The sequence below is a fragment of the Populus trichocarpa genome, chromosome 4, assembly GCF_000002775.5.
Source record: "Populus trichocarpa isolate Nisqually-1 chromosome 4, P.trichocarpa_v4.1, whole genome shotgun sequence".
In the NCBI taxonomy this organism is placed as follows: Eukaryota; Viridiplantae; Streptophyta; class Magnoliopsida; order Malpighiales; family Salicaceae; genus Populus; species Populus trichocarpa.
Window position 1 is genome coordinate 16,258,108 of NC_037288.2, and position 12,808 is coordinate 16,270,915.

A 12,808-nucleotide genomic window follows, 5' to 3' on the forward strand; every position below is an offset into this window, starting at 1 on the left:
TCTTCCGTTTTCTAAATATACAGATGACAGTAATAGGAGGCGGCTAATTGCTTTGATTAGAGAGCTTGATCAGAAATATTTCGAGTTAAGCTTAATATATGTTAATTAACATGTCATTAAACCTTGGATGGCATAAACTAAAGAACCGTGGTGCCTTGAGCCATGCACAAACCGCCCACAGAAATATTTGTTTATAGTTGAGTGCCCATGATCTTGGCACAGTCACCTCTTGGGCTCCTTCACCAAGGATGCCAGATCCCCCCTCCCTTTTCTTCCATTTTATTCTTGAAGAAGATGATATATAGACGTGTGTTTCTTGCCACTTAGGGGTTAAGGTCCAATAATCTGATCGCTATAGGCTTGTAAACTAGCCCATGCTTTTATGAAATTAGGCCGAGTACTATACGAAAGAGTCCATTTTGCATTTGATGGCCAATAAAAAAGGCAGTTATTTCAGGCCCCAACATTGCGAACACTGAATACCACGTGGCTAATAATTAGCTATTGAAAATATTAGGATTTATGATAATTTAAGGGTTTGTTGAATTAATATGTGTATGAATAAAATTATATGCATGTGGATATAAATTGAAATGAGTTTTGATGATTGATATGTATTTTGATATGAATTTCATATGAAAAATAATGGTAATGAACTTATTAGTGATTGAAAATGAAGTATAGGACAACTCAAAAAATTAGAACACAATAAAAAAATTAAAAAAAAATAACATTTATGTTTAATCCACTTATAGAAAACAATAAGTCAGCAAGAACAACATTCAATTTTTCATAACAATCCTTTTAAATCATGGTTTTAGCTACTCTATCATATAACATTTATGTTTGTCTCCAAATAGGTTACCTAGCTGGAGGAAAAAGGCAGGTAACCTTGAGAAGTAGGGTTATGGGGGTTGATCAGGGTGCCAAGAGGATTCGGTGCTTAACTCAAACTCTACTGCACCGCCCTATGAATCACACTTCGTTTAAAGGTACAACTGAGGTGACTCTTTCACTTTTTTAAACATTGTAGAGACTCCCAAGTTACCCTCAAAATGAAAAAAAGAGAGGGGATATTCAGTCTCTTGGGAGGAGAAGCAGCCGAACCACCCTCTTTTGGGGGGTTATAAGCTAATCTCGGTGACGTTACGCCTAAAAAGTTCAGCGGTCTGCTTCGGAAAAGTTGCAATTCAGTGCGTGTTGGAGTGGGCCCGTGGATCAACCCACAAAATGAGTGCTTCTCAGGCGTTCATCAGAACTAATCCAAACCCAATATAATATAGGCGATTTCCGAAAGAGAGCATAATATTATTCTCTAGTTAAGAGGATGGCCCTTGGGAGTTGATCTTCAAGCATGTACGTAGAGAGGGGAATGCCTGTGCTTACTGGTGTGCTAGGCATGGAGCTTGTATGAAACCAAGGGATTAAAAGTCTTGATGGAGTCCATAGAAAAAATTCAGTCTTGGAAGGTTTATTTCCTAATCACAAGTTCACCACAATACAATCAAATGAATGTCATTTTTATTTTTATTTCAAAAACACATCCCCATTGCAGAGAATAGCCAGCATCGATGGTTATAGATTTTATACTCACATTCGATCAGTGGAAACAATTCTCTGTTTCGGTATGGAAGGATAATGCACATCAGATTTGTTCAATAAAACCCTAACAGTTGAGCTAGTGTTGAGTCCAAATAAACAAATGTAGAACAACAGAATATCCTACTTTTTTAGCACATAAATCCCATTGCGTACAGGTTACTATTGGTTAGAAAGGCATATCTTTCCTGTCGTCAGAGCATCCGAAGAAGACAGACAGGTACCTAATTTAAATTGACAATGATAAGAATAGGGCCACTAGAACTGTCCCAGGCAACCACCTTCCTTGAACTGGTCTTTTTTCAAAATTTGCGAAGCTGGAATCATTTGCTACAGTTCCGGGAGCCGGGGTGATGCTAGGCTCAGGTAGGTTACATGCACCGAAGGTCATATTTGGCTGCAAATAAAAGAGATGCCAGTCAGTTTTTTTTTTTTTTTTATCAAATCAATGTCAAAAAGCTGAACCTGCAATAAATGGATGTAGATTGAAGCGGACCTTGCAAGTGGCAATATTTCCGCATCCGCAAACTAGATGACCATTTGAGACATCGACAGCAGCTGGGGCTCCCCCACCATCACTCCTCTGAAATGCGCATATGAAAATTGATCATGGCTAAAAACTGGGCTTTGCTATCTTCATGTATTTTTACAGATTATGAATGATAAAGTGAAGTGCACATACCTTGTAAAAATCAACTGCAATGAAGTTAGGCCACCGATTACCCGCAGCCTGATAACATGTGTTAACCATAGCCATCAAGGGAGCAGAATTATGCTTGCAGGCTTGTGTTATATCTGGCCTGTCAGGAAAATGGTTTACTAAAACTAGTGACCTTGATGTCGTGTCCAGGGCAGGTGATTCCGCACGGTTTGGACATGAACCAGCAATCATTCCACCATCCCCATCTGCAATTTCCACATCCATAAGGGTTAATCTGTTCTCTCTAGCCATTGAATTGTTCTAGATTCAGGATAATAATAACAATAGGGCTCACATTGGTTTTCTACAATATATCTCCATTCATAGGCAATTCCTTCAGAGGCCTCCTTAGCGGACTTTGAAGTGAAAACCACTAAACGCTGATTCTTCTGGACCATATCATCAACTGTTGGCCACTTGCCACCATTTTTTGGCATCCGAGATACAGGATACCAGTATTTCCTCAGGCCAGCAGCATCAAACACTTTAGTCAAGCCTCTTGGTGATGTGACATAGTCCTCGATGAAAATGGTTATAATTTCTGATGGGTTGGCTTCAAGAAATGCTTGAATCTCTTTCAGAACATTAATGGCTGGTTGCTGGATTTGGAGGTAAAACAAGTAACTATAAATGGTCAGGCACTATATCCAAAATCCAATGAAAAGCTTGATCTCATTTTTTTCAAAATCTGAATATAGATTTAGCTGTTGTAATAATGTTGCTACAAGAAACCAGAAAACTAAAGATTGTTCATTAAAGTTTAAGTAGTTTTGTGTACTAGACAACTATGTGAGATGAATGGAATGTCTTTTATGTGGTGCCCGAGAATCTTGTGGAAACTTACGAAAGCTGTGAAGTTGTAGCAGTTTCCTCCAAAGGAGTGACACAACCAAATGTCATTCTGGAAGTCATACATATCAAGCATGAATCCTCTAATGCCGTTCTGCAAGAGAAAACCACTTTTTAAGTATACTTTAGTTTTGTTTTCTTAAAAAAAAAGAAAACCATAATCAACAACAGCATAATAGATCAGTTCCTCAGAGAAAAAGAAAGAAAGAAAGAAAATCAAAATCAGCATCAGTTAAGCAATTGCCTGACAAACTAAAACACCTCTTTATTATAATAATTCCTCTGTGACTTCGAATATCCAATTATTTGAATTAATGGCCACATTAATTTGAAATTACATAATTATTTGATAATCAAAAATCAATGTGAGCCACAGTTCTCTTCTTGTATAATTCATTTACTTTTGAGCATCTGTTGTCCTGTCTACTAAAGGAATTAGGAATATATTATGAAGAGTTCTTGTTTTATTTACTCATCTGTTTCGTAACACACACATCTGCTGGACAATAGCTATGAGCAACTGCTGCATCAGAGCACATTGACCAAATGCAAAGCACCATCACCATTATTATTTCACCCCCCTAAGCTAAGTTCTTATTAGAGGGTCATGACCAAACTGAGATCCCTCTGCTTTTTATTAGCATAGACTAAACCTGTTCCAGCGGACTTTGAAGTCAAGACCAATTGTTTACCTCACCATTAACTTACGAATCACGTGAACAAAGAAGTACACGTATATTTTAAAAATGACCATTGAAGGGGCCATTTCAATGCGACATCATGGAGGCTTCCTCACGATTCCATGACATCCTGCACAAATTCCCTTTGTTTCTTATACGAAAATGAGATCAGACATGATGATAGGAGTCAATAGACACCTAATTCATCCCGGGACAAAATGCAGTAGGTAGAAAGTAATGAATAAGATATGAATATTGTCAAATTCTATTCGAAATCCAATCCAAATATAACCTGAGATATACATTTATATATATTTTTAGTTTTTGTTGAGTAATAAATAATAGTTGGACAATGAATATCCAAATAGATACCCAAAATTTAATGGATAAAATATAAATATTTAAATTTTTCACAAGTTAAAGTTGTCGAACATTAATGAAGTATTGCTATTGTAGTCATTCTGATTATACCCAGATAAAATAGTTTATACTAGATAAGTGATTCGTGTTATTCCACAGGCCTATCATTTTTTAATTGTAGAAAAGATATAAGGAAGATGTAAATTTATTTTTCAAAAAAAATCTAAGATTTTGATTATTGACTCGAGATAAAAAAAGACTTATTAGAAACAAATTGATGACTAAGTTAAACCTGGTAAACCTATTGAATCCATGACTCGAGATATGATATCAAGATAACTTTATTGAAACAAAAGGTAAGAAAACAAAGAATACCAATTTAAAAAAAATAATTAAAAAAAACAAATTCCTTCAGGTATTGCCTCAAATCAAATGTCAGAGGATTAAAAAATAAAATTCTTTTTAAAGAAGTGAAATTTAACAAAAATTGAAAAAAAAAACTCAAGGCAACCTTTGTTATTTTAAAAAGAAAGATAAATCATATAGAAAGAATAAAAAATAATGTTAGAGGATGAAATATGAAAAAAGCTTAAAAACAAAGAAAAAAAACAAGTAAGCACGAGTGAACCTTATAAACCCGAATTAAACTCTCAAATCCACAATTCATTAAATTCTCAACCCAAGCTCAATCTAAGAGTTCAATACCTAAAAATATAATTGTTGGAGGATAAAATCAATCAATTTAATTCTATTTAAAAATAAAATTCCTTCAAAAAGCTAAATTCAATAAAGAAAAAAAAAAAACAAGACATCCTTTGTTATTTTCAAAATGATTAAAAAAATACCACAGAAAGTTAGTTAAAAAATAACAAAATGTTGTGGGATGGAAAAAAAAAAACCAAAGAAACTTGTGTCAACTTCGTAAATCGGGGTTAATCTTTTAAACCCACAAACCATTAAATTTAGACACGAACTCAACTAAGAAGCTAAACACTCATCTAATTAAATGTTGGAAGATGAAATAATAATAATAAAACATTAATCTAAAAACATCTTGCAAGGTCAAAAATTTACAACAGAAAAAAAAAAAGAATTAGATTTGACAGAAAAAAAACTATCTAAAAAAAATAATAAAAAAAAATAAAAACTAAATCTGATAGATGAATCAATTGTGGATGAAATTGAAAACAATTCTTAATTTAATAAACTATTCTAAATTAAAAAAAAATTGCAACAAAGAGAACAAGGATGAAATTGAAAAAACCCCTTAATTTCATAAAGTATTCTAAATTTTAAAAATTGTAATAAAGAGAATAGGGATGAAATTTTAAGAACAACAAACTTTAGGGGCTAATTTGATTTTTTAATTCAAGCACGAAAATCAAGTAGGAGAGAGGGAAAAAGAAAAAAGAAAACAAAAGGTCATACACACCACATCGGCCGCCATAGTGCTACACGTGTTGCTGATTCATGAGGGGACGCCAAGACGCTTTGAAAGCCGCCCTAGAATCACGGTTTTGGCCACCGGACAGCGCCGCACGTGTCATCTGAAGGCGGCTGACACTATTTTGTGTATTTTTTTTTAATTTCCTTATTTACCAAATCACCCTACTACCCTCAAGGACACACAATAACTATCAAATGACCACATGTAAATGACAAAGAAGCCCTTAAATCAAAGTCATTTGTTTTTAATTTTCAAGGATAATAAAGTAATTTACTTGTTTAAAAATAAAATCAAAGACTTAAAAATCTCTTGACCTAAGTGATTTTTTTTAATCTTCCACGAGCAATTAAGTAATCACATTGTCAAGAAAAAAACACAGAATTACTGTCTAGCCCCTTCTTTTAAAGTAATGACTAATGTCATCATACCCCTAGATCCATACTATTTTGCCCACCAAAAAGTAAAATCAGTTTTTCAGTGAGGATTCGCACATTATAAAATACACTTGATGCTTGATACTGTGTCTTTTGCTCCTTGGTTTTAGTTAAGCTAACTCCAATGTTTAAACCATAAATAAATAAATAAATAAATAAATAGATAGGGCAATGGGCATGTAGCTCAAATGGGGTCAATATGGCCCCTCCTCAGAGCCTCTGACTTGCAGCGGAATAAGTAATTAAATATATAAATAGTAATAGATGGTAAACCATAGAGATAAAACGGCGACGCCTAATCAAGACTACTCGCGCTTCACGCTTTATGCTTTGATGCTCCAAGGACATTTTGGACTTTCGACCAATATATCAAAGCTTCACAGCTTTTAGTAAAAAAGCAATCCAAAGTGTTGCCGTTTTCTTTCTTTTACATCAAAGCTTTACTTTAAAGCAACTGGACCCAACATTCGTACGGCAAGCAACAATATCACCCAGGATCCGTGTTTCATGTGAAGACTTGGTTTTTTTCTTTCAAGATTTTCTCAGTAACCAAACAGATATCAGGGAAAGAAAACAACATACATTAAGCTGACTTGTAACCGTGTCTTGCTGATTCGTGGGAGCTAGAATAATGGACCCTGTTGCAGACCTATCTCCCAGCTTGGCAAACGAGTTGTGAGTTGTTAGCCACGTATACTGATTAAACGGCAATCCCTTCTCCTAATGGAATCAAACACAAGAACATAAGCCAATGCACACACGCGTTTAACTGCCCATGTTTAGGACGCACACACGTAAGTTCAGAATTGATATGGGAATCAATGAATTTGTACTGACCTTTGAAGTAGGAATTAAGGGTTGGATTCTGGTGCAACGTGGTCTTACATTTCCATTTGCTACACAAGTCTCACAGTGGAGACCTGAGTTGCAGTTGCTGTCTACCACACACGTTTGCCCCTCCTGGTCATAATTAGAGGAGAGAAAACATGACTGGGAGAATAAAAGATTAACGAAGAAGATCGAGAAAAGAGTTTCGATGAAAGCCCACCTTGAGAGCAGTGGAGAAACCGAGGAGAAAAGCTGAGGTGAAAAGAGAGGCAATGAGGATGGATCTCTGTGATTGAAAGTAGAGAGTTAGTTTCAATGAAAGCAGAAGAATATGAGAAGGAAAAGAGAGCAGAACAATAGGGCTGCTAACTGCTTGCCTGCAATTGCATTATTGGTGGTTTGGGTGTGTTTTGTCTAATGCTGGCTTGAAGACACAACATTAATAAAACAATGGAAGTTGGAAAGAAGCGTATGGTGAGCAATTATGATGTTTGAGGAGGGAGGCATGAAGAAGATGGGAGTTGTGGGGGCTGGAAAACATTAAGGACTAATAAATGCCTGTAGATTTTTTTTATGAATTCTTTCTAGTTTTTAAATAAAAATGTGAAGAAAAATTAAATATTGAATATTAAAAATGTAGCTATTTATACCACCCAAGAAAGCTTTCCCATTCTTAACGTGTTTGAGATAATTTTAATTGTTGTTTTTTAATAAAAAAAATTGTAAATATATTAAAATAATATTTTTTAATTTTTTAAAAATTATTTTTAATATTAACACATTAAAATATTTTTTAAAAAATAATTTTAAATTAAAAAAATAATTTTTTTAAAATATAAAAAAATAAATAAAAAATAAATAAATCTAGTCTTAGTCATCTTACGGATGCAACTTTTGGTCACTTTAATACGCTTTCTGCTTTTTTTTTTTTTAATTTTGCAATGGGTATCGTTTAGGATGATTGTGTTTTAAAGTAATTTTTGTTTTAAAATATATTAAAATAATTTTTTTATTTTTAAAAAATTATTTTTAATATTAAGACGTTAAAGTATCTGAAAATAATAATAAAATATTAATTTAAAACAAAAAATAAACTTTTTAAAAGTATTAAAAAAAAAAAAAACAGTCCGTTAGATGAGTTGGAAGAAATTTGAATATTGTAGGTGGGCCTTCAAAAGCTGCTTTAAGCAACAAAGGCAGAAGCGAGTGCCTAATGGTCCTCTACTTTAGGACCAGTGTCTCATGAATATACAGGTGGATGCAGTACATCACCTCACTAGAAGCCAAGCATTCATGGCAAGTATTGTTGCTAATGATGCTCGTGGTTCGAGCCTTGACAGATGGGAACGACTGAACATGGTTTTATTAATAATGTTAATAGTGATAGCTTTTGTAAATAACTGCTATTTTTATTAATGTTTTATTAAACAACTTTTATTACTATTAGCAGTTGTTTACAACTACTAAATAATCGCTAATAAAAATAATAATTATGTCTCACACTTAATTTTCATAAAAAATTAAGTTTAAACCACCACAACTAAAGTCAAACAAGTCAATAAATTGTCAAATCTTCAATTTATAATTAAAAGTGTGATATTTTAATATCATTTTTATTTGTTAATTATAATCCCAAATTAATGTGTGTGTTTTTTAAACATTGTTTTTGTTTTTGTATTTTTTTAAGTTATTAACGGATGATTTGAAATTGTAAACAACTTGTTCACATGTTTATCTATTTTTTGACGGTATTAAATCATGCTTATATAAATCAAGTATGAATACACATGATATGTAAGATAATTTTAAAATCAACATAACAATTAACAAAAATAATATAACAAAACTAGAAATAATAAAAATAACTCTTAACAAGAAAAATAACACAACATAGTTATACACAACATAATAATACAACCGAGCCTATCTATGTCTTCTGTGATGACAAGTGGATGGACTAGATTCATCAATAATACGACTTCCATCTATCTATGTGGTCTCATCCTTCGAGACAACATCATTTAGGTTTAATGTCTCTTCTAACAGGTTAAGTGTAGTACGACATGTATCGAGCCAAGAAGATGCATAATAACGAGCAAGATCATCATCATCATCAAGATCATGAAGATCAGTCGCAGCACGTCGACCATCATGTAGCAACTATCCAACCTCTAAGTGATATCTATTCCAACATCATTATAATTCAACTCAAGTATTCCACATATAACGTTTTTCGTATCTTTAAATGACATGCTTCAAGTACCATTCAAAAACACAGTACTTCTACCAATATAAGTGATATTATTATTCGTATCAGGAACAACAGTATCATTATAATGACACAACATAAAGAAGTTTGAAGACATATTCTATAAAATAAAAATAATCATTACAACTTATCAATTGAATAATTTTTACAATTAAAAATTAAATTACAACAATTGAATATCAATTAAAAAGGAAATGATCTCAATTCAATAGAATCTACAATTACAATAATTTATACAAACATTCAACGCAAACTGAAGTTGCTACAATTTCGACCATAATTTTATTAATAAAATCAATTGATTAAAAGCCTATCAAATTACATCAATCAAAATAAAATTTATATCAATTCAAACAATATAACTAAATATGACAACTAACCCAATAATCAATTTAAACCCTAATTTCTCTGTTTCAAGTCTAATTAATTCCATAAATAACATTAATTGTATTAACAACAGATAATTGCAACATTCAAAACCTAAAATAATCTAATTATCAAACATAATACAAATTCCTAATTATCAAACACAACACAAATACCAAATTAAATCAAAACATAAAATTTATTAACTCAATAATTAGACTCATCAAACAAATAGACAATGCAAATGTTTTACCTTGCTTTTATGATGTGTAGATGGCTAGTAGTGGTGGTGACAACGGTTTGGATGGACACATAAGCTTGGTCGGCGGTTCACAACAAAAAATGATAGAAATACTCATGGAGACAAGGAGAAGATGATTTTGGTATTTGGATGGAGGATTGGACAGTGTTTTAGGCGATTTGAATGTTCTTTTCTATTGGGGTTTTTTCAGGTTCTAGGGTTTTTTTCTTTTAGGAGCGGTAATGATGGAGAAAAAGAGTTGTGCTTATATATACATCGTACTCGCGATTCAGAATTACAGTTTTCTTATGAAACTGCTATTCTAAATCATGGTTATTAAAGAACTGCTATTGTGAATAATGGTTCTTTAACAATTGTGATTCAAAATAGCGATTTTTATATAAAATGGTATTCTGAATAGTAGTTCTTTAAAAACCACGATTCAGAATTGCGATTATGTAGAATCTATGCCATTTTCCCAAAACTTTTAAAAAATATATCATTTTTCTTCTTAACTTTTTTGAAATTGTGTTAGTTTCCAAAATAAAAATAAAAATTGGCATGCACCTTGAGGTGATCATTAATTACCACTGTCTCATCTAACTTTACTAACCAACTGAGAAACAAGGACAAACTAGGAAAACAAAATGATGGGCTACAGAACTTTACCTATTTTGTCATCTAAACACCAATGAAGAAGGAGGCCATATGGGCCCAAGTAGCATCCGAGCAAACAAATAGGAAGGTAACAGTGATACTAATAAGAGATATCAGATATGAGGATCAAAGAAAACAAGCAGACAAAAGCTAAGAGAAATTGAAGTACATTGCAGTTTGCCTACTTAGGCAAACGATTCTCTTCATAACCCATTTATTTAATATTCAATTATAGCTTATAACAAGATTTTTTTTTTCTTGTTCACTGGAGCTGGCTCAATCATTAGATATTGGATTGTATAACATGTGTAATCCATTGTCTTACATAATTTTTGTTTATTCTTAATGTCAACAAGACTTGTTCACGTTGCACATCGTTGATATAAAACAAAAAGAAAACCATAACGTATTATAAAACTTTATTTGAGTTCCTATATTTGAATTCGAGTTCTTCTACTTTAGAAAAATATCAATCAAGTATATCTATTTCAGTAACAATGTGAAATCACAATGCTCTTAAGAAATATAATCTCAAAATAGAGGTATTTGATCAATTATTTTTAAGAAATAAGAAAAAAATCAAATAAAGAAATAAAGTAGAGGAACTCAATTTGAATGTTTTATAAAATATAGGCACTAAATATCATTCACAAATCACAATTAAAAATATTTCCTATTAATTTATTTATTTTTGGATTTTTCTATATACATTTATTTACTCCTATCTAGTCGGTTGTTGAATACAAAACAATAATCGAAGGAATGATGATCTTTTTTTAACAGGAAAAGAAAAGAAATTAATGTTGGGCTAAGGCGTGACGACTGCTGTATGGTAGAATTTGCAAAACCTAAACAACAAATTGGGTCGTGTACCCATCTTCGTCAAGTTAACTGAAACATCATGTTTATCCAACATAAAAGAAGTAATAGCATCAACACCTTATCTACTCCTCTAGTTTTGTCAACTAAACCGGTTTAGGTGACAGGAAAGAGAGATTTTTTTATAAAAACAATTGAGGTTAAAGTTTTATAAATGTCATGTTTCAAACCTCCAATGCTAGTGTAAAACAGTTCTCCGTGAAATCAAATTACCCTTTCCTTTCACACAATTAGGGGTATATAGGTTAATTAGCATATAAAGTAAAAAAGAATAGGCGAATTAACACAATAGCAAAAAAATTTGGTGAAACAGCACACTTTTGAATATTGTGGTTCATAACTATGGAATTTAATTTATGTCACAATTTAGAAACGCGACATATAATTTATGTCACGTTTATAAAACGTGACTATTATTTGATATCAAGTTTCATAACTATGATGTGAGTTAAATATTGTAGTTCTGAATGACGACATCAATTAAATTCCAGTAGCCTCCCAATCATTCCATAAAAATCCAACAACAAAATTCCCTTACATCTAAATCTTACAAAAAATGGTTCTTATGATATTTATTATTTAGTTTATTAATCTTACATTTAATTTAGTTAATGGTTTCATATAGTAAGAAAATTTTTTATTTTAATAAAATTTGGGCCGAGTTTTCTCTATTTAGGAATTATATCCAAAATTGTATCCAGTTTAAAAATACCTGTAAATAACCATAATAACCAAACATAACAAATTCTCATATTTTGTAATTAGGTAGTCTCAGGAATGCAAATAAATAAGCACACACACGCATGTAAAAGGAATATGAAATATTTAAATAATATAAAATTCTAATAATTTAAATCCAAAAACTATCAATATAACCCATCTATCTAGCTATGTCTATGTCTTTTACTGGATGATCTAGGTTTATCAATAGCTCGATTACATTATGCTCCTACCTGAGTGGTCTCGTCATCTGCCACTGCATCCTCAATAGTTAACCTATCTCCAAAGTTATCAAGTCCGTTGCGGAAAATATTGAACCGCTAAGACGCATAGGTGTATTCTTTATGTTTTTCATCAATATTATGAAGCACAAATACGACCTCTCGACCCTCTTATAGCAACAAGTCAGCCTAATATTAATAAAATAGTAATGTTAAATTAAAATATCAAAAAATAAAACACATTCATTAACATATATTAATTCTAAAAAGATTTGATTACTTATGGTATCTTGAATCCACTAAGCATGTTGCTCATATTTTATATATGTAGGTGGAGGAACTTGTTTGAGATTCAGTGTAATGACCTGACATGTGATACTCATGTACCAAATTACATACTATTTCTCTGTAATCACAACATGCATCTCTGTAAATATCTTATTCCTTCGTGCATTCCTCTATGATACATAAGCTTTATAGCAGCTTAATTAGTCATAATTATCATTTTTACCCTAATGATTTATGACATACAATGCATCACTCATATCAATGTCAACT

The 12,808-nt window shown here is 32.1% G+C and overlaps 1 protein-coding gene across 1 annotated transcript; it reads right to left on the reverse strand.

Moving 5' to 3' along the window:
• Positions 1–1,602: 1,602 nt before the first annotated feature.
• LOC18097779 (PI-PLC X domain-containing protein At5g67130) lies at positions 1,603–7,441 on the reverse strand. Its single transcript, XM_006384339.3, has 9 exons — positions 7,275–7,441; positions 7,118–7,183; positions 6,907–7,029; positions 6,652–6,789; positions 3,144–3,242; positions 2,595–2,898; positions 2,282–2,505; positions 2,096–2,182; positions 1,603–1,996 (listed from the first exon to the last, which is right to left on the reverse strand). Exons 1-9 carry the CDS (start codon positions 7,335–7,337, stop codon positions 1,829–1,831), a joined length of 1,272 nt encoding a protein of 423 aa, XP_006384401.3. The 5' UTR covers positions 7,338–7,441; the 3' UTR covers positions 1,603–1,828.
• Between the last annotated feature and the right edge of the window lie 5,367 nt (positions 7,442–12,808).

Bases quoted from the DNA above. Each gene is read 5' to 3' on its own strand.
- LOC18097779 (XM_006384339.3), bottom strand. From the start codon at position 7,337: ATGTTGTGTCTTCAAGCCAGCATTAGACAAAACACACCCAAACCACCA. The intron at 3,243-6,651 runs GTATGTTGTTTT...TTTCTCTTGCAG, and splicing joins CGGTTACAAGTCAGCTTAAT to AACGGCATTAGAGGATTCAT. The intron at 2,506-2,594 runs GTGAGCCCTATT...TGGAAATTGCAG, and splicing joins ATATATTGTAGAAAACCAAT to ATGGGGATGGTGGAATGATT.